This window comes from Lutra lutra, chromosome 13 (assembly GCF_902655055.1).
Source record: "Lutra lutra chromosome 13, mLutLut1.2, whole genome shotgun sequence".
Lineage (NCBI taxonomy): Eukaryota > Metazoa > Chordata > Mammalia > Carnivora > Mustelidae > Lutra > Lutra lutra.
Window position 1 is genome coordinate 24,208,705 of NC_062290.1, and position 20,866 is coordinate 24,229,570.

The following is a 20,866-nucleotide window of genomic DNA, read 5'->3' on the forward strand; positions in this document are numbered from 1 at the left end:
GATAATGATTTTCTTTCCTCGAACTTTTCTCTCTCCAGATTTAATTGTATGGAGGAATATACAGATAATACCCTGCATCTTTCTTATTTTGGTTTGTTTTAATAATTTAACTTTGTGCTTTCATGTAAAGATTTTCTGTCAGCAACATAGAATTGTGAGACCATGAGTCTTTTTTAGTCTCCTTTACCTCATAGGTGAAACAAAAGTGGTGGTAATTACAATGAAAGGTTGTTGAATTATTAAAAAAGATTTTATATGTGTGTATATTAGTATATGCATACATAAATACACATATACTTTGTATAGTTAGGCAATATGCTGTTTAATATACAGTAATTATTATTGATTTTCTTGTTATATGCATAAAGTTACAAATATTCAAGGTAGCAAAATGTTCAAAGAGAATGTATATTCTTGAATGGTTCAGGAAATAAAATATTTCTTCTCTTTACGAAGAAGTTTATGCTTTGCTATATATTATCCGAAAAACTATTGTGGCTATAAAGATATACCTACAACTTAACTCATATCAGAAGTTAAAGATATCAGAAAACAGTGCCATAGTAAATTATTTCATTGTAAATTATTGGATGAGAAGTCTGGGGATAATTTCTAATCTTCTCTTCACCCTAGAAAAAAGATTCAAAAGTCTTAAACTTGCTACTTCACGGTAAGGCAAGTGTAGCCACCATCAGAGGTAGGGGCCTCACCTATTAGAGTAAATATTCAATTTTAATTTTCCTTCCAATTTCCTCCACTTCTTTTGGACCCATTTGATTTCAGTTAGTAATAAAGCCAAAGTATAAGGAACCACAAAAATACCTCATACCTCTGCATATGAAGCTCTAGAGATTTACTTGGAGATGAAGATAACCACAGAATGAGGACATTTTGAAGTTTCTCAAGCCAAAGCTTGTTCACAGAAAAGACTGATTGTGAAGGTATTCTAAATGTTTCCTCTCAAGTTTCCTCTTTGAAGAAAAAGAAACTATATCTAGGCTGCAGCTTTGGAAAGCCCATGAGTTTTCTTGCATTGCAATATATTTCTTCAAGAAGCCCTTCTAAACTGTGGATGTCTGTATTGCAAGGTGCTGTCTGTGACTTTAAATGTGAGGTGTATCCAGTGTTAGGACTAATTCAGTCATTAATTCTGTGTCTTTGAAAATGTAGAGGGGTCTAAAGTTAACAGCATAGTATCTGCCTCCTAGAGAAAGAATTCTGCCTATACCACTACCTCAAAGAAACTTGGTATTAACACTTGTGAATCTGCTGCCCTGGGGAATAACAGAGAGAAATGACTGAAAGGATTTTAGAATGATGCTGCCATGGTATCCTGGGAACTATTGCTGGGTCCCCTCCAGTCGGCACTTGATCTCTATTACCAATTTCTGACCTCAAGCAAGCCTCTTAACCTTCCTGTAATTCAGCTTTCTTAACTGGAGAGTAGGCTTCATAATATTTGTAACTTAACTCCCTAAATGGAATGTTGTAGAGATGAATGAAGCAATGTTTCCAAGATGCTTGCAGGTCTGCGGTGAAACTGTGCTGAAATGGAGCACAAAACTAAGCCCTGATGTGTCTTACATCTAGCTGAGCATGGATACTAGTCCTGTGGTTTGGATCCAGGGTAGACAGCAGATGAACATCAATCTACTCCAGCTCCTAAAGACTGTGCTTAGGTTGGCAAATCAGAGTGCACAAGGTCACTACGACTTACTCTCTCGGGCTGTGCTCTCCGTTTACAGCCTAAGGGGTCTTTAATGTTCAGACTACTCCTACCAACCCTGAAGCCCTCTACCATATACTGTCACTCAGTTTTAAAATACCTAACACCTTTTCCCTTTCATTTTTTACTTTTGGCGCTATTTTATTATAAAATTGTCCCCTGATATTTCTTTAAAATTAAATGTAGCTAAGTACATGCATCCTTAAATGTCACTTAAAAATGTAAACTCAGAAGCAAGAATGAGGAAAGTCAATGGGATTAAAACGTATTAAAGGTCAATGTTATTTAACTTAAAATATATTAGTTGGATCCTTGGAAGAAATGTTGATGACAATCATAGCTCAACTTAGGAAGTTATTTTAATCCTAATGCTTATTTATAGGCTTTGAGGATAAAGGTATATTGATTGGTTTCCTGTTTTATTTATATCCTGAGACAGTCCTATATGAAAGCTCCTCTTTAATCAAAAGTAATCATGATGCCTAACTCTCTTTCCTTAGCACACACCTGTGCCTCTCTCTTGCCTGTTTGTGCTTCAATACAAACACACAGATATGCCCATGGAAATAGTTATCAGCCAGGGAGAGGTTATTGAAATTGAACACATAGAACTCTATGTTAAGATACAGATACAAAAAAAAAAATACAGATATCAAGAAGTATCATCACTAGCAGGGCCTCTGTTACTGGCTTTTACATTGTCCCTAAAATTTTCTTAGGTAATGAGATTACTTATTTCTTAGATAAGAAACTAGGGGCACCTGGGTGGCTCGGTGGGTTAAAGCCTCTGCCTTCAGCTCAGGTCATGATCCCAGGTCCTGGGATCAAGCCCCGCATCAGGCTCTCTGCTCAGCAGGGAGCCTGCTTCCCTTCTTCTCTCTCTGCTTGCCTCTCTGCCTACCTGTGATCTCTGTCTGTCAGATAAATAAATAAAATCTTAAAAAAAAAAGGAAGTATATCAATTGTGGACCACTGCTACAGGATGACATGTATTTCCCACAACTTGTGAATACACATGCTCTCGTGATGGGACAATTCACTTACCAGTTATTGAGCCTAGGATTTAATTCTTATGGGCTTTCCTAATTACTTCATGGATTTCAGATTGTGTAAAAATAACCAGTTAGCATCTGTTAGGGAGGGAATTGATTTTGGCCAATCTCACATCCATTTGTAGTCACATTTATAGACTAGAGACTTCCTTCAAGGTCTGTGCTCACACAGAAGAACAGAGAGCCTCAGGTACTGGAGATTCAGAAAATGTAAATCCTTCCCAGAAAGTCTTGTGGCATTTTTTTTGCCTCATCATTTTTTTTTTTTTCTTTTTACTCTGGACTTTGGAAGTTACTCATTTTGGAAATGTTAACCTACCTACTAAGTCATGAAGGACTTGGTTTGATCCTGAAGTTTGTGAAAGTAAGACACTGTAGCCAAAGTCAGGTTTCAGATTTTCTGGAAAAGTTTCTAAGCAATGGCAACTTGAGAAGTTAAACCAAATGGTTTAAGCCTTGCCATTCAAAGTATGATCCAAGAACTGGTAGCATCAATATTAACAGGCATCTTTCAAAAAAACAGAAGTTTCATACCCCACCAAGAACATGCTGAATCAGCACCTACATTTGAACAAGAACCCTACAAATTTGTATACTTGTTGAAGATTGAGAACTGCTTGTCTTAAAGAATTTCTGGGTAAAGACTATGCTGTCTTTCAGGAGGATACATCTCAAACACATTTGGGTAGGGAAGAGAAGTAGGTATGTGAGAGAATAACACATCACAGTCCTGGAAAGGAATAGATTTTGCTTTATTAAGAGCAATAATAACTCAACTATAAAATAATTCAACTATATAATAAGTTTTAGGATCCTGAGTCTCACATGCGCCATCCGAAGGGACTTTAGGAAATAGCTATGGTTTTTCTCTTTCAAGTGTTCCTTTACTTTATAACCTTCTTTTGATAACAGCACTCCTCTTTCCTCTTTTCTTTCACTTATTTCATGTGGTATAAAAGGAAGTGCCCTCATCCCAAAATAAAGAGAGATCACAGTGACAACACTGTATCAGCTCCTGAATCCCGCCATATCTGAAGACTAATCTGTGTTTTATTTCTGTGTATGGCAAGAGAGTTCCCTTTTTTCTTAAGCTAGCTTAAATTGAGTTTCTGTAAATGACAAATGTCAATTCTAACAAATGAGAAAGTATAGTAGCCTGTCAATTTTATTTTCTGATGCCTCTTATTCAGTGATACCTATGAGTCACCAGGCAACTGAGAAAAAGCTCCAACACAAATATACGATTAAAATAAGACAGAAAAAAGAGAGAGACACTTCTAAAATTTTTCAAATATTCAAAGTAATAAATGGAAATGTTATGTCTATAAAACAATAACCACCACATGCTATGTAAAACAGAAAAGCAGAAACATTTAAAGAACAAGAAAGAATAAGTAAAATATGCTAAAAAAAAAAAGAAACAGGTTAACTTTATAAATGTTGGAAAACAAAGTTGAGAAAAATCCCTCACTAAAATAAAATGATAAAACAATATGGCAGGAAAAATTGAGAAAAATAACAGAAATTGGAGAATTAAGTCAGGAGTTTCACCTTCTCATTGAGAAGAGTTCCAAGAAGAGAAAAAAGGCAAAAGAAAGGGCTGGTATCTATCAAATAATGTAAGAAAATTTCCAAGAACTGAAGGATATGCATTTCAAATCACACAGGTCCACTGAAAGCCAAGAACGATGAATGAGAAAGTATCAAAGTACATCATCATGAAAGGATATATTATAGAATATGGGAAAATTATCTACATGAAATCTAGGAAATACGGATTCCAACACAGGAAGGGTAAAAAAAAAAAAAAAGGTCCCAGAATTACACCTCTCTTTCTGACAGAAGGAGAAAGTGAAAGACTAGAGTAAATCGGAGACATGTCGAAGGAGGGTATTGTGGAGGAAGAGTTTACTCTACCTTTCATGGTCCTTCTAGCTGGGCTAAGAATCAAATTGACAAGAGACGATTAACAGGAGAAAATCAAATTTAATAGCCTATTTATGGGGAATCCACACAGACATGGAAATTTCAAAGACAGTGAGGCAACATAAGAAAAAATGTGGTATGAGGATACAAGAGGAGAAAGACCATTAGTAGGAAGGTGAAAGGAGATGCTTGGAAAACAAAGGTTGCCTTTTTACTTAAGTAAGTTTCTTAGGTAAAGAGAAATCTCTATTAATAGGTCTTTCCCTGGTACAAGCAGGCATTTTGTGGGAGGGGGGGAGATTTTTCTGAAATTGCAGGGTTTGGATTGCTTTTAACTCAAAATAATATTGATGCCAAAGTGGCCCATCTTGGGGCTGCCTGCCTTTGGTCCCTACAAGGGTTACTGAGGAAAAAAATAAATAAAAATAAAACAATATATTACTTGGTGTTTTGGTATATAGAGATATTTTAAGGATTAGAACAGAACAATTGGACTATTTGGGGGGGAAAAAGCCATAGGTTCATAGAGAGTTAAACAAATATTAGAGGAAATGTTTAACTACAGAAAAAAAAAAAAAAGAAGTCACAGTATGTTACTTGAGTCTGCAATGCACAATATTTACAATGTAATAATATCATAAACACAGCTGATTTAGCCAAAAATTGTGGTAGAAGACTATATAAGAATAATGAGGACAGAAATTAGAAGAATAATGAAAAGAAATAAATGTTATTATATAAAAAAATTAACATGCAATGGCCAATGTTCATAATTCAGGATATAGCAGTGTGTATCTATTATTTAGAAATATCAAAAAAGAAGAAACAGTTATTGAGGGGGTAGAAAGGGATGAAAGAAAGAACTGCTTGTTTCTGTTTATAAGTCTTTTAAAAATATTTGCTTTAAAAAGCATGTGCTTATTACCCTGGTTAAAAAAATAAAATTTTAAATATATTTCAAAAGCTAGGTAGCCTGGGTGGCTCAGTTGGTTAAACATCCGCCTTCATCTCAGTTTATGATCCCAGAGTCCCAAGATGGAGTCCCATGTTGGGCTCCCTCCTCAGTGGGGAGTCTGCTTCTCCCTAAGCCCCAGTGATCATGCGTTTTAGCTCTCACTCACTCTCTCTGTCTCAAATAAATAAATTAATTAAATTTAAAAGGAAAAAAAAAACAACAACTAGGTAGCCGCAGCAAGGCAGGAGAAGTATTACCTGAGATGAGGAATGCAGAGGGACCTGTTGTAAGAATTGTGGCCTCTCCGGACAGGCCCACAGCAGAATCCAAAAAGGTGCATCCTTTCCACAAGGGAAGTCATCTACATGTTATACCAGGAATAGAAGCTAACCCCATGGTGCAAAAGCAGAAAGTCACCAGATTTTGAGGAAACTCAGAAGATGACCAATGAGGATTTCAGAAAGGATGAAAGCAGAAAGCAGGAATTCGACCAAACTCAAACTCTGAGGCTGACTTAGCTAAAATTCTGTACAGAAATTACAGAAGCCAGGGGCACCTGGGTGGCTCAGTGGGTTAAAGCCTCTGCCTTCAGCTCAGATCATGATCTCAGGGTCCTGGGATGGAGCCCTGCATCAGGCTCTCTGCTCAGCAGGGAGCCCGCTTCCTCCTCTCTCTCTGCCTACCTCTCTGCCTACTCTCTTCTTGTCAAATAAATAAAATCTTTAAAAAAAAGAAAGAAAGAAAAATTACTGAAGCCAAACTGCCAGGGCAGAGTATAAGCAATAAAGAAAGAACCTGTTTAATGAGAGAAACAGAAGAAACAATAAATAAAAAAAAAAATGAACAAGGGTAAAAGTTGAGAGTTCAAAGAAATTGGAAAAGAAAGAAAGAAAAAAAAAAATAACACAGGAACCAAAAGAAAATACTGCTGATTAAAAACTGCAAAGATCTCCACTACATGTAACATTTCAGGTAAGTCAGTATCATGTCTGAAGAATTAAATCCATAAGATGACATCTAGAGTGTGGCCCTGAGCAATGCAATTAACCCGTTAGGTCCCAGTTTCCAATCTGTAAAATGAAAATGATATCTATTTCACAGTGTTGATGAGAACGCAATCCTGAGATGATTTTAATAGATAACAACACTGAGGAAATGGTAAAATTCTATGGCAGAAATTCCAGTGTGAAAGAAAAAGGCCCCCCAAAAAAATCCTAAAAAAGGAAGAAAGTTAGTGAGGTGAGAATGGAAGGATAAGAAATAAACTCCAGGTTTTGCTATCTGTCTTCTTGGGGAAGAATATGCCAAGGCTATCATTTGTTTGAACATCCCAAGTTTGATCCATTCTGATTTGATCCTGACATTTGTACTGATAAGAACAATACCATAATCTAGAAGTTAAAGAAAATTTCTCCTCAAGATTAACAAATATTCAGGGCACTTGCGTGGCTCAGTCCATTAAGTGTCTGACTCTTGATTTCAGCTCAGGTCATGATCTCAGGGTCATGAGATCAAGTTCTGTGTTGGCTCTGCACTGGGCCTGGAGCCTGCTTAAGTCTTTCTTCCTCCCTGTCCCTCTGAGACCTTCCCTCCCTCTGCTCATGCTCTTAAAAAATTTTTTTTTAAATATTTCCAAAGGCACAGTAATTTAAGCAAAGGTGAGTATTTACATGATGGGAAAACCTAGAAACAAAATAACAGAAACAGAATTTCAGAGGGGAGGTGCATGATGGCAGAGAAGTAGGAGACCCTGAATTGAGCTAAATATCTACCAGAACACTCTGAACACCCATGAAATCAGCCTGAGATGTAACATTATACACTTCTGGATCTCTATGGGGGCAGAAGATCATCAGTGGAGAGGGGTACCTTGACTGGATCGTAGTTGATATATATACATTCTCATAACCACCTCTCACCATAATGACTAGGAGGATGAACACCCAACAGAGGAAAAATTCAGAGACTGCAACCTCTGCCACAGAGCTATTGGATATGGATTAAACAATATGTAGGAAATGGAATTCAGGATAATAATTGTCCAGGCAATGGCTATGTTGAAGAAGACCAATCGTGGCAATAAAGAATCTCTAAGGGTGGAAGGGAGAGCTGATCTGGAAGAAGTTAAAAATACTACCAAGGAGATCCAATCTAATCTAAATATTCTAACAGCTAGGGTAACTGAGGCAAAGGATCAAATTAGTGATCTAAAAGAAAAACTGATAGAAAAGCAGGATCAGGAGGAAGCCTGGAACAAACAACTTAGAAGCCATGAAAACAGAATTAGGGGAATAAATGATGCCATGAAATGTTCCAGTGTCAGAATTATTGGGATCCCTGAGAGGGTGGAGAAAGAGAGACTAGTAGATACAATTGAACAAATACTGGGGAAAATTTCCCTCATCTGGGGAATGGAACAAGTGTTTGTGTCATAGAGGCAGAGATCAATGAGTCTAGAAAGACCCAAGATCAATGAGTCTAAAAAGACCTCAAGACACCTAATTGTGAAGTTTACAATAAGAGATTCAGACAGAAGGTCTTAAGGGCAGCTGGGGGAAGAGATTCCTTACGTACAGAAGACGGAAAATCACAATAAAATCAGACATGTCCACAGAAACCTGGCAGCCAGAAAAGGCTGGCAAGACATATCCAGGGCACTAAATGAGAAGAACATGCACCCAAGAATACTTTATCCAGCAAGGCTGACATTCAGAATGGATGGAGAGATAAAGAGCTTCCAAGACCCACAAGTTCTAAAAGATTATGTGACCATCAAGCCAGCACTATGAGAAATATTAAAGGGATTCTATAAAAGAAGAAAGAAGCCAAGAGTGACACAGAACAGAAAGTTACAGAGATAATGTATGGAAACAAGGACTTCACAGGCAACATGATGTCAATAAAAACTTACCTTTCAATAACCACTCTCAATGTGAATGGCTTAAATGCTCCCATAAAAAGGCACAAGGTTGCAGATGGGATAAAAAGACAGGACCTGTCCATGTGCTGTCTACAAGAGACATGTTTTGAACCTAAAGATACATCCAGATTGAAAGTGAAGGGATGGAGGGGCGCCTATGTGGCTCAGTGGGTTAAACCTCTGCCTTTGGCTCAGGTCATGATCTCAGCATCCTGGGATTGAGCCCCACATCAGGCTCTCTGCTCAGTGGGGAGCCTGCTTCTCCCTCTCTCTCTGCCTGCCTCTGCCTACTTGTGATCTCTCTCTCTGTCAAATAAATAAAATAAAACAAAATAAAATAGAAAAGAAAAGAAAGTGAAGGGATGGAGAACCATCTTTCATGCCAATGGGCCTCAAAAGAAAGCTGGGGTAGCGATTCTCCTATCAGATAAAAATTAGATTTTAAGCTAAAGACTGTAGTCAGAGATACAGAAGGACACCATATCATTCTTAAAGGGTCTCTCCACCAAGTTGATCTAATAATTATAAATATTTATGCCCCTAATATGGGAGCAGCCAACTACATAAGCCACCTGTTAAACAAAATTAAGAGTCATATTGATATGAATATATTAATTGTAGGAGATCTTTTTTTTTTTTAATTGTAGGGGATCTTAACACACCACTCTCACCAAGAGACAGATCATCTAAGCAAAAAATCAACAAAGAAACAAAACCTTTGAATGGCACATTGGATCAGAGGACCTCATAGATGTATACAGAACATTCTACCCTAAAACAAGGGAATACTCATTCTTCTTGAGCACACGTGGAACTTTCTCCAGGATAGACTACGTATTGGGTCACAAATCATGGCTCAATCGATACCAAAAGATTGAGATAATTACCTGCATTTTCTTAGGCCACAATGCTTTGAAACTGGAACTCATCCACAAGAAAAAGTTTGGAAGGAATTCAAATACTTGGACACTAAAAACCACCCTGCTCAAGAATGTCTGGATCAACCAGGAAATCAAAGAAGAACTTAAACAACTCATGGAAACCAATGAGAACAAAGAAACAAAGATGTCCAAAACCTATGGGATATGGCAAAGGCAGTCCTAAGAGAGAAACACATAGCCATCCAAGCCTCACTCAAAAAAATTGAAAAATGTCAAACACACCAACTCTCTTTGTACCTTAAAGAACTGGAAAATCAACAAGTTAAGTCAACCTCATGCACAAGAAGGGAAATAATTAAGATTAGAGCATAGATCAATGAGTTAGAAACTAGAGAAATAGTAGAACACATCAACGAAACTAGAAGCTGGTCCTTTGAAAGAAATTAATAAGATCAATAAAACAATGGCCAAACCAATCCAAACAAAAAGAGGACCCAAATTAATAAAATTATGAATGAAAGGGGAGAGATCATGACTAACACCAAGGAAATAGAAACAATCATCAGAAATTACCAACAGTTATATGCCAGTAAATTAAGCAACCTAGAAGAAATGGATTCAACCTAGAAATGTATAAACTTCCAAAACTGAAACAGAAATAAATTGACAACCTGAATAGACTAATATCTAGTAATGAGATTGAAGCAGTGACCAAAAACCTCTCAAAAAACAAGAGTCCACAACCTGACAGATTCCCTGGGGAATTCTATCAAACATTCAAAGAAGAAATAATACCTATACTCCTGAAGCTGTTTAAAAAAATAGAAACAGAGGGAAAACTTCCAGATTCTTTCTATGAAGCCAGCATTACTTTGATCCCCAAACCAGGCAAAGACCCATCAAAAAGGAGAATTTCAGACCAATATCTCTGATGAATATGGATGCCAAGATTCTCAACAAGATCCTAGCTAACAGGATCCAACAATACAATAAAAAGATCATCCACCATGACCAGGTGGGATTTATCCCTGGGATGCAAAGATCATTCAATATTTGCAAATCAATCAATGTTATAGAACAAATCAATAAGAGAAAAGAAAAGAACCACAGGGTCCTCTCAATTGGTGCAGAAAACGCATTTGACAAAATATAGCATCCGTTCCTGATTAAAACTCTTCAAAGTACAGGGATAGAGGGAATGTTTCTCAACTTCATAAAATCTATCTATGAAAAACCCACAGTGAATATCATTCTCAATGGGGAAAAGCAGACAGCCTTTCCCCTGGAAAGGGAGAAAACTACAGTGAACCCTGCAGTGTTAGATTACAACTAGAAGTACTGGTGTGAACTCAAAACTTTCAACACATGTAGAGACGAGAAAAATAAATTAATATTTAAATGTGTGAATGTGTGTGTGTCTGCATATATATACATATTCCTTAACTCTATTTATTGAGATAGCCAACAAGCAGCAACATCCTAATAATAATGAACACATCTAGCAAACTGATGTTGGCTTCCAAATACCGTTTTCCATTAAAGAAAGGAGAAGGGAGTTGAGGGAAATTGGAAGGGGAGGTGAACCATGAGAGACTATGGACTCTGAAAAACAATCTGAGGGTTTTGAAGGGGCAGGGGAGGGTGTTGGGGGAACCAGGTGGTAGGTATTAGAGAGGGCACGGATTGCATGGAGCACTGGGTGTGGTGCAAAAACAATGAATACTCTTACACTGAAAAGAAATTAAAAAAAAAAAAAGAAATCAAGAACTGAAGGATTATGCACTGAAAAGTATACAATCAGCTTGAAACATCTTTTGTGTCAGAAAGTAAAAAATGACTGAATAAATCAAAAGAGCACAGAAGTCAGACTGAGGTAACCAGCTAAAAATGACAATTTGGTCACCAAAATAAATAGACAGTAGCAGACTGACCTGAATCAACTAGGAAACCAATAGTCTATATTGATATAAGTAGCAAAGAAATTAATTAATTGATTGATGCAGAATGAGACACTTTGTTTTGGATGAGGGTATTTAACTTTAATGAGACTGTTTTAATTTTGACTCAGGAGAATGTGAACATATATTACTAATATAATTAAAATTAATTACCAAAATATAGCTCATGACCTGAAGGATCTTATAATCTCTTTGGGGAATGTACTATACTGTGAGAGTTCTAGGATTTCTCTGCACGGCATATTTTTCCAGCTTCTCCACGAAGTAGCTGATAGCTACAATAAAGAGGGAAGAATGTAAAGTGGCTCTTGTGGTTCTTGCTTGGATTTTCAGGTGCTACTGGAACTGGGACTGTATGAGGAAGGGAAGGTTAGAGATAAAGGAAGACAACAGGTTCAGTCTGTAAGACCTTATATTGAGGATGTTTAGCAAGCATTTGGTTTCACTGGTTTGTCTCAAAAAGACACAACTGATTTTTGCTCACGTCTCAGATGAAAGGCAAATGAAAAGCTGTCAAAAGTAGAGCTCTTAGATGGAGAGGAGTAAGGAGCTGGGGGAAATTGGAGGGGGAGACAAACCATGAGACACTGTGGACTCTGAGGAACTAACTGAGGGTTTTGGAGGGGAAGGCGGTGGGAGGTTGGGTGAGGCTAGTGGTGGGTATTGTGTAGGGTACGTATTGCATGGAGCACTGGGTGTGGTGCGTAAACACAGAATTTTGTAACACTGAAAAGAAATTTTAAAAATAAATAAAAATTAAAAAAAAAAGTAGAGCTCCTTAGGTTTAGAATTAAGTGACGAAAAATGAAGTTTTCCTTGGAGAGGGAGGAAATGAGACAAACCAGTCTCAGATGGACAGGGAGATGTATAAAGTGTCTTGTAGTTCCTAAGTTGAAGAATTGGCATACTAAGGGCATAAGCTGAAAGGATGAACTCCGGTGGAATGTCAGACTGTCTTTTTAGATGGCAGAATGTATCCTGCTGTTACATTCTAGGATATGGCCATAACTAAACTGAAATGGAAGTAAAGGGCTCAAGGATGAGAAGGGGTGAACAGTGAGAGACCAGATTATTGGATAGTCTATCCACATGGATGTTGGGGACTCTGACTGATTCCTCCTCCACATTTGTCTCCTGGACCCCACCCCATCCCACCTAAAGGAATCAGCATTTCCTACAACTCCAAGCTTTAGTCATGGCATAACTCTGGACAAGAAAGCAGAAATGAGGCAGAGAAAGAGGTCTGGAGTAGACATCTGTTTTATTTTTGATACGTAACATTCACGCACCTTCTGGAAGCAGTCCCTTTATTGACCTCTAGGGAACTAACCCCATTCTCAATCTCAGTCTATGGGCAGGTAGAGTTGTCTTTCCCTAACACTCCTATTTTAAGAATGTATCTATAACTCACGATTGGCCAAAAGATGATATTATGCTTTTGACAACAGTGATTGGTCAGGGATGGGCATGTGACAAAACTGGAGCCATTAAGGCACAGTGGGATTTTCTGCAGGGACTACTGAGAGACACAACCGTTTGTAGCTACACTTAAAGCTTGGAAGATACACTTAAAGCTACAGAATAGGTGGACAGAAAGTCAGTCCAGAATGCCAAGAAATAGATAGAAAGTGAATCTTGAAGGCATCAGTTGAGCCCCACCATGAACGCTTGTCCTTTAGGCAAGCTTTATTCCCAGACTTTTTCAGGTACCTAAGTCAATAGATCCTCCTTCTTAAGTCAGTTAAGTTGTATTTTCCGTCTTTTACATCCAAATAATTCCTCACAGTATAAGGCGACTCTCCATCACTGGCTCCCTCTTTCATGCTAGCCCACTGAATATATATTACCTTCTCTGTCCTTCAGGTTGCCCTTCTATGGGAGGGGATTAAGAAATCTGCAAAAACAATGAATACTGTTACGCTGAAAAGAAATAAAAAATTAAAAAAAAAATCTGCATTGAGATTGCAGTCCAAGAAAGCAGAGGAGTAAGAGAACTTAGTTTTGTCTGGTTGCAGGAATTCAGCTAGATAGCTATCAAGTCATTCTGAACACCTGCGAATTCAAGGGAAGACCAAAGAAAAGAATACCTGAAACTCATCAAATAGAAAAGTGACCATGTTCTGCCAGGTAGGAGGTGGAAAGGAGGGAATCCAAGGTGGTATATGGGAAGATAAACCACAGTGGGGAGGGGAGGGAGCCTCCATCAGCAGGCTACAGGCAAGTGATAGAGTAGCAGAGCACAAAATCAGAACTTTTAGAAGTCAGCTCCAGTGAGGGATGTCCTTGCCCGAAAGACTCCTAGGTGCCGAAGCAGGCAGAATCCTAGCTGGGGCAGTGTGGTCTCAGGATTCCCGGGATCATAGAAAGGACAGGGGTGCCTGAGTGTGACAGAGTTCCCAGGCATCAGAGCCTTCAACATACGTTATGGAAAATATCCCAAAATGGGAGTATGTACTCTAAGATCCCTAGTACCGCCTTTTGCAAAGTTGAGTGACCCATTCTTTCTGATGTTCAAGCTATGAGAATTAAATTTGAGATGATGGATGTGCTATATTAAATATATTAACAAGAACAGAAATTAAACCTTGCAACCTGTAGCATATAACGTTGGCTAGGTCTACAGAAGCTGAAGGTTACTTCTACACAACTATGGTCTGGGAGCTAAGGCAAAATAGAGAGACTGGTAGAGCCGGCTGAGCCATATTACACCAGCTTCCCTCCCAGCCCCCCAGTTTGAATACTGGTAAGTCAGGTGGTTCTCAGTGTTTATTTTACTTAACCATTCAGGATAAACCCAAACTACTTTACCTCCCTACATCACCTTTCCTTCCTTCTTTGGATGCTCCAGTCTCTGATGGTTACTTACCAGGTGCCACTTCATTTAGCCGCTAAACAGTTTTGACCTTAATGACTTGGATATGAATGAGGAAAAAAATCCACATGGCACCTTTGGCCACTTTTGCTTCAGCAAACTGAATAGGGTGTCCAAGAAGAAATCCTTGCATTAGGAAGACTTTTGAGAAGATTCCAATCATCCCCACTTCCTGATGTTCACACTCTTATGTAATTACCCCTCCCCTTGAGCATAAGCTGGACTTAGTGATTTACCTTTGAGTGATAGAATAAAGGAAAGGTTATAGGATGTCATTTCCATTACTAGTTTCCAAAAGATTGTAACTTCTATCTTGTTTGCAAACTCTCTCCTTGCTTTGATGAAGTAAGCTGCCATTCTGGAGAAGCCCACTTCATGAAGAACCAGCCAGGAGCCAGCAAGGTACTGAGGATCTCATTCTAACAGACTTTGAGGAACTGCTTCCTGCCAGCAACTATATGAATGAGTATGGGAGTTGGTCCTTCCCCAGTCAAGCCTCCAGGTGAGAATGTAGCCTCAGCTGACATCTTAAATGCAACCTTGAAGCAGAGAATCCAGGTAGGCCTCTCCAGAATTTCTGACCCACAAAAGCTATGAGATAATAAGTATATATTTTTAACCCACTAAATTTTGGAATATCCATTACACAGCAATAGATAATTAATGCACCCCTCAATTACTATAATCTTGGGGTAAAATGTTGCATGTCTGGGAAGGCAGGCACCGTATAGGAGGACAACATCCCTGGCAACATCACTGGAGATACTGTCTTCATGCTCAAAGACTATCCCGTATATTCATATGTTGAAAAAGTATCACTGGGCCTGAGTAGCCTCCAGGAGGTGAGGCCTAGCTGACATAGTATCCTACCGGACAAATAGTTTGGGAGCACATGAAAGGCAGTTTTAATCAAGTTCTAGACTTTAAGGGTTTTTCTCACTGTTTATAAAGGCCTGAAGGTTTTCAGAGTAAGCACATTATACTTTTTATGAAAAAAAGTAAATGTTTTAAATACAGGATATCAGAACAGGATCACATAAAGGACCCCAGGATAAAACTGAGAAGGCTACTGTCTGGCTTTGTACAAGGGACTGGTGTACTTGTAGAAGCCAAAAGCATTAACTACGAAGAGTTGAACGCACTGCTTCCTTTCCCTAAGCACAAGCCCCAGCCCCAGTCCCAGGGCAGCACACAGAGAACACCACTCTCTATTAGAAGAAATGTTTATTGGGGAGGATTAATATTCTTGGTTGTGCTGAAGGTTGTTCTCATCAGAGGATATATTGTCATGAAAATTGTGAAGCTTTCTCAACAAGGACTGAATGATTTTTTTAGAGAAATTTTTCTCCCTGGAAGTGCTGGAGAAGCATTTTCTGCATGAGTAGAGGAGTCAAATTGCTAAACACAGTACTTTCATCAGGGTCACCCCTGGTGGCCCAAAGGACCTGGCATACTTGCTGCACCCAGGTGGGGCTTGGATGAGGCACAGACTCTCCAGAAGGGAGAGAAGAAGGGCATTGACTCTGGCTTCATAGCTGATTCCCTCAGCTTTCCGGAGCTGTCTGACCCTGTCTCTCTTCTGTCTGATACGTGCAGGATGGTTCTTGTCAACACAAACAGCTTCTTGGCTGCAGGACTTGATACTTGCCCGTTTTTCTTGTTGTGGGTCAGAGAGAGCCCAATATATGGAGGGAGGGCTCTTGTCAGGCCCTACCTGGGCCTGTAGTTCCTCCTGCTGCTGGCTTAACTCTGAGGCCTCAGATACATACATACGTTCCAGCTTCTCTTCTAGGACCTTCCCAAGTGAGCTTGTGAGCTTCAGGAGGCCAATCACTCCCAAAAGTAGCCACACTTTCAACTGGGTCTTGGTCCTGTACTAAGGTGGCCATGATCTTGGCTTTTTGCTGGGGACTTTCTTGATGCCTTGTGATTTTTTTTCTTGGAATTGATCCACTGGGAAAATTGCCTCATCTTTTTTCTGAAGTAACTTCAAGAGGAAACTGTTCATTCTGTGACAGAGTTGAGGAAGCACTCGCTAATTTTCTGTCCTCAGCATGGAGGCTCTCCTCTCTGCCTACAGATGTCCCTATTCCTGATTCCTCACTTCTGCATTTTCTTGCTTTGGGATCCCGAGGTCTCACTTTCTTTGCATTTCTTTGTGAAAAGATTGTAGGCTGGCCCTTACAGAAGGCCAGTTTTGAGTCCCAGGATTCCTGCTGCTCCTCCGTGCTAATTCTGCTGTCCTTCAGTTGGACATGCAGCACCTGGGATGCTTCCAGGTCCCCGCTGCACACACTCTGCGACTGAGTCAGTGAAGCCTTGGAAGTCAAGCTATCTGAAAGAAGAGGCATGTCAGTGGGATATCCTTGAGCCTGGTTATGCTCCTCACTCTCCAGTTTAAACTTTAACTCACTCAGGATCTGTCTTTTCAAGTCTGATAGTTTAGAATCTTGGGGAACTAGTATTTTTGGTGAGGGGTGTTCGGTAGTGAGGGCGGTTTCTACTTTACTCATGTTGACATTTATCATTTTGGAGCTTCCCAACTCACTGCTTATCAAGGTGTCCCAAGATTGGGATTGAAGGGTACATAGCTCCTTGGTGTCGAATATATCCCTGGACAGGTTGGACATGGCAAAATGTTGTAAGTTCTTCTCCACCATCACTTTGCCCAGTTCCATTTCTACTCTGTTACTGGAACTCACATTCTCATATGTTGGTTCATGTACAGCCCCAGCTTGCCTTGTGGGTACCTCTGGGTCACATGTGTTGTCTTGTCCAGTCTCACTGGTTCTTACTTGAGCTCTGATGCTGTGTGTAAAGGGCTAAAAAGTCTGGCTTCCCCACTCAGCTATCTGGATACACTCTGCAGTCTTATGGTCAGTGTCAGAGTGTGATGCCTTCAGGCCCCCATGTCCTTCATTGCCACAGATGACATAGCGGGGAGAGGATGATCCACAGTGGGGACTGACTTTGTTGTTCTCACCCTGTTTCCCAAAAAAGGTTTAGAGCTTCCCTCAAGGGGTTTAAAAAAAACTCAGCTTTGGAATCCACCCCAGAAATATGCATGGCTGAGGAGGGAAAGTCAAATTGGGAGAGAGGCCATGTTTTAGCTTCTCTCGACATATAGAATTTTATGGATTCAAGAACCCTGAGGGGCAAACCCCACCTCTCACTCATGCAAAATCTAATAATATGGGCCTCTGGCACCTGTCGTTACTGCGATCAAGAAAAGAATGCTCTAGAGTGATGCTCTGGCAGTAAACCCTACACACCATTCATTTTAGAATCTGTGTTTTCCGTAGCAGTCTGGGAACTCCCAGAGAAAGGCAATGTATTGTCATCAGCTAGCCATGAATAACACACACCTATAGGAATCCTACCCAGAGTGATCTGCCAAAGCTTTTTGCTCATATGTAAACTAAGAATACTTTTCATTTGATTCTGGTCTGTGTCCCTCCTTGAGGCATTTAATAATTCATTCCCCGAGTGATTCCTTGAATGACACACACAGTTCCTTGTTGTCTCCAAGGCAGCCCTCAGACCCTTCACTAGGTGGCATTCTGAGACCCTATATGGACTGTCTTCTGGACTCTTCTCTAGGATATATCCACGATTCCTCCTCATATCTTTACTTATCTGGTACTTTGTTTGGACCCTCTCATGGAAACTTCCAGGGAGACTCAATTCAGTCTTTGCTAGATCCCTGTTACTATGGCCCTGGAACTCAGAGAATTATAAGTGAACATGTCTGCCTTTTTGCTGAGAGAGTTCTGATAATGTATGCTGAGGCTCCATCACTGCTAGGGAGTCTAGATTTCTACAGTCATGGAGGCACCAGCATGGGATTACCTTCCTTGGGTTATGTAACTCCAGTGTCTCCGGGGTTCACATGATATGAAAATGGCCAGGAAGGATGGAGACTGGTACATAGGCATGGGGTGACTGGCTAACCAACGGAAGGTTGGGAGCTTGAGGACAAATACTTTCTTTAGGTTTCTGGAACATGGGGACTAAAGCCCACAAACTTTCCTGTTGCTTCTGCAACACGTGCCTTCCCAGGTGTTGATTTTCAGTCAAGATAGGAGAGTCTGATTCATTCTTGGATCTATGGAAAGACACTCCACAGTCCCTAATCTGGGATGAAGAAGGTGATATGATGAGGAGGCAGGATTGAAAATGGGCGTGGGTGTTCACATTAGTGAAAGGTAGGGGCTGGGATGTGGGGACAGGGTTTGAGGCAAGGATTGGGGATGTACAATGGGGAGAGGAAATGGTTGGGAATGAGGAAGTGGTGGAGGTGCTTGTATTTTGATGGCAGGTGTATTATGAATTCCATTGAATAAGACAAAGTGAGACTCTAGTGCGGAAGTACTACTAGAAAACCAGAGAGTGGCTACTAAGGACTCACTGTGCAGAGAAGGAAGACTCCAGAAGAGCTGGCTATATTTCTGATTCAAGTTTTCTGTCAAAGCCTTGAGATAGAGGAGCTGTTGATAAATAGAGAGCTGCTCTGGCTTGCCTTCAATATTCCAGTCAATTTTGGAGGCTGTGGTGACCTGTACATCAAGCAGATGCAACAAATTCCCTAAAGATGTCCACTGGTTCTCTGACCACATTTGTTTGGAAAATGGCCCCTCCTCTTTTACTTTCTTCTCTAAAATCTGGAAAACCATTCTCTTCTCCATTTGTCTCTCCAAGAGGACCTGGATGTTAAGGCAAGTGAAAGAAATTCCACTGGCCTCCTTGTGCTTAGTAGCAGAGTCTCCCCAGAGACGGATTTCTGGTTGACGGAAGTAGACTTGCTCTTGCTGAAAATCCGAGTGTGATAATGTGGGGAGGAACATGTTCTTGGCATGGGCCTGCCAATAGGAGAATTCTGAACTCGATGGGTTTGAACAGTCACTACCTCTAATTATTGGGACATAAGTAGACAACCCACCAGGGCTATCTGGAGATGACTTCTCAGGAACAGGTTTCAATGAGATGGAAATTGATTGAGTCACAGTTAAAAGGCAGTCTGGCAGTGATGAAACAGACAGAGTTGGTGGTACATGATGACAAGCAAAGGAATCAGTGGGATTCCTTGTCTGAGACAGATGTGGTAAGAGGTTGTTATCTGGTGAAATGGTGGGGTCAAGAACAGAGATGGTATTCAGAGGTAAAGTTCCCTCTGATTGTCTGAGCATCATATGGTAGGAAAGGAGGAAAGGCACGGGGTAGAGGTATGGAATGGTTCTCTGGGAATTAAGAATCCTAGGCTTTTGGCTCTAGTGGGAGGGAGTGCCTAGTGGTGAGAGTAAGAAAAGGTCAGCTGAAGGGGTCATTGGGATAGGTGAGAAGATGGAGGAAATTGGGGGGACGGCTCAGGCAAAGAACCTGGCATTAGGTCTCCTGGAGCAACTGCACAGAAGTCAGGAGATGAAGTGAATGATGAGTCAGTCACAGAAGCTGTAGAAACCAAGGGGATCACAGAGGGAGTAGCATCTTCCAGGGCCTCTGGAACAACAGCCAATTCACCTCAGCAGTTGTGTTATTTCACACCTCACAGAAGGGGTCTGGACATAATAGTTGTTGAAAGTGGATGATATCATGATGCCTAGGCCTAGGGGGCTGTGGGAGACAGGAAATACAAAGCTGCAGCCAGGACCAGAGGAAACAAATGTGATCCTGGCAGGTCTGGCAAAGGTAGCCTCCACTCACCAATATCCCCAAGACTTTCAAATTCTAACTCTGAGAATTTTCCATCCCATGTCAATTCCAGGCTTCCCTGAGGCCCTAGAAATACATAGACTCTGCTTAAAAGAGGGGTACAGGAAAGAAGGTAATATTTACTCACCTTTACACAAGAGAAAGCACCTTTCTTGCCTCCTGTACTTCTCCCTGGCAAGTTCTCCACCCTGGGAAACCAGGAGAATGATGAAGATAGAAGCGAGAGATCTTATAAGAGACTGAATAGAGTGTCCTGTAAAGATATCCTTGGTAGATTGGACTTGGAGAGCTCCAAGAATTAGGATACAAGGTCACATGATCAATGATAATAATAACACTTGCATTATTTGATCATTCACAATGGGCTTTTGTATGTATTATCTATCCCATGTGTTACTGAAAACTGCCCTATGTGAAACATAGGTCAACGGTTATCTCAAAGAGGAAGTTGAGTATCCATGATATCACAGGACTTTCACAAAGTCTCAGAACTTCGGAAGTTCTGACTCTTAATGTCTCACATGGCCACATATTGGATAGCACCCATTGCCCAGATCCATCACTACTTCATGCTCAGTAATGGTCAGAGCAGGGAATCTTAGAAGGGTTTTGCACTCTGACAGCATTTTCATGAGCCTCTCCTCTGACTCCTCTGTTTTCTGAGAGGGAATGTGTCTAGCAGCTGGCATCCTCAGAGATCATGGACTGGGCCCTCATGGAAAGGACAGGAAGGGCCAGCCTTGGAGAGCTCAGGTGGAATAGGCAGAACCTTACCTTTCAGAGTCCCACCTTTCCTCCTATTGGCACTGCCCTGATGCCAGAACAAAAAGAAAAGAATGAGGGGTGGGGACTCATCTCTCACTCTTC

At 40.3% G+C, this 20,866-nt stretch overlaps 1 protein-coding gene and 1 pseudogene across 1 annotated transcript in view; one reads left to right on the top strand and one right to left on the bottom strand.

The window, feature by feature from the left end:
• The first annotated feature begins 4,655 nt into the window (after positions 1 to 4,655).
• The window catches only part of LOC125082946 (ras and EF-hand domain-containing protein-like), a 66,504-nt gene continuing 50,293 nt past the window's right edge, over positions 4,656 to 20,866 (top strand). Inside the window, 2 exon segments of the mRNA XM_047698876.1 lie at positions 4,656 to 4,668; positions 14,758 to 14,792. Of these exon segments, the coding sequence (XP_047554832.1) occupies positions 4,656 to 4,668; positions 14,758 to 14,792 (48 nt within the window).
• LOC125083053 (spermatogenesis-associated protein 31D1-like) lies at positions 15,535 to 19,479 on the bottom strand (annotated as a pseudogene).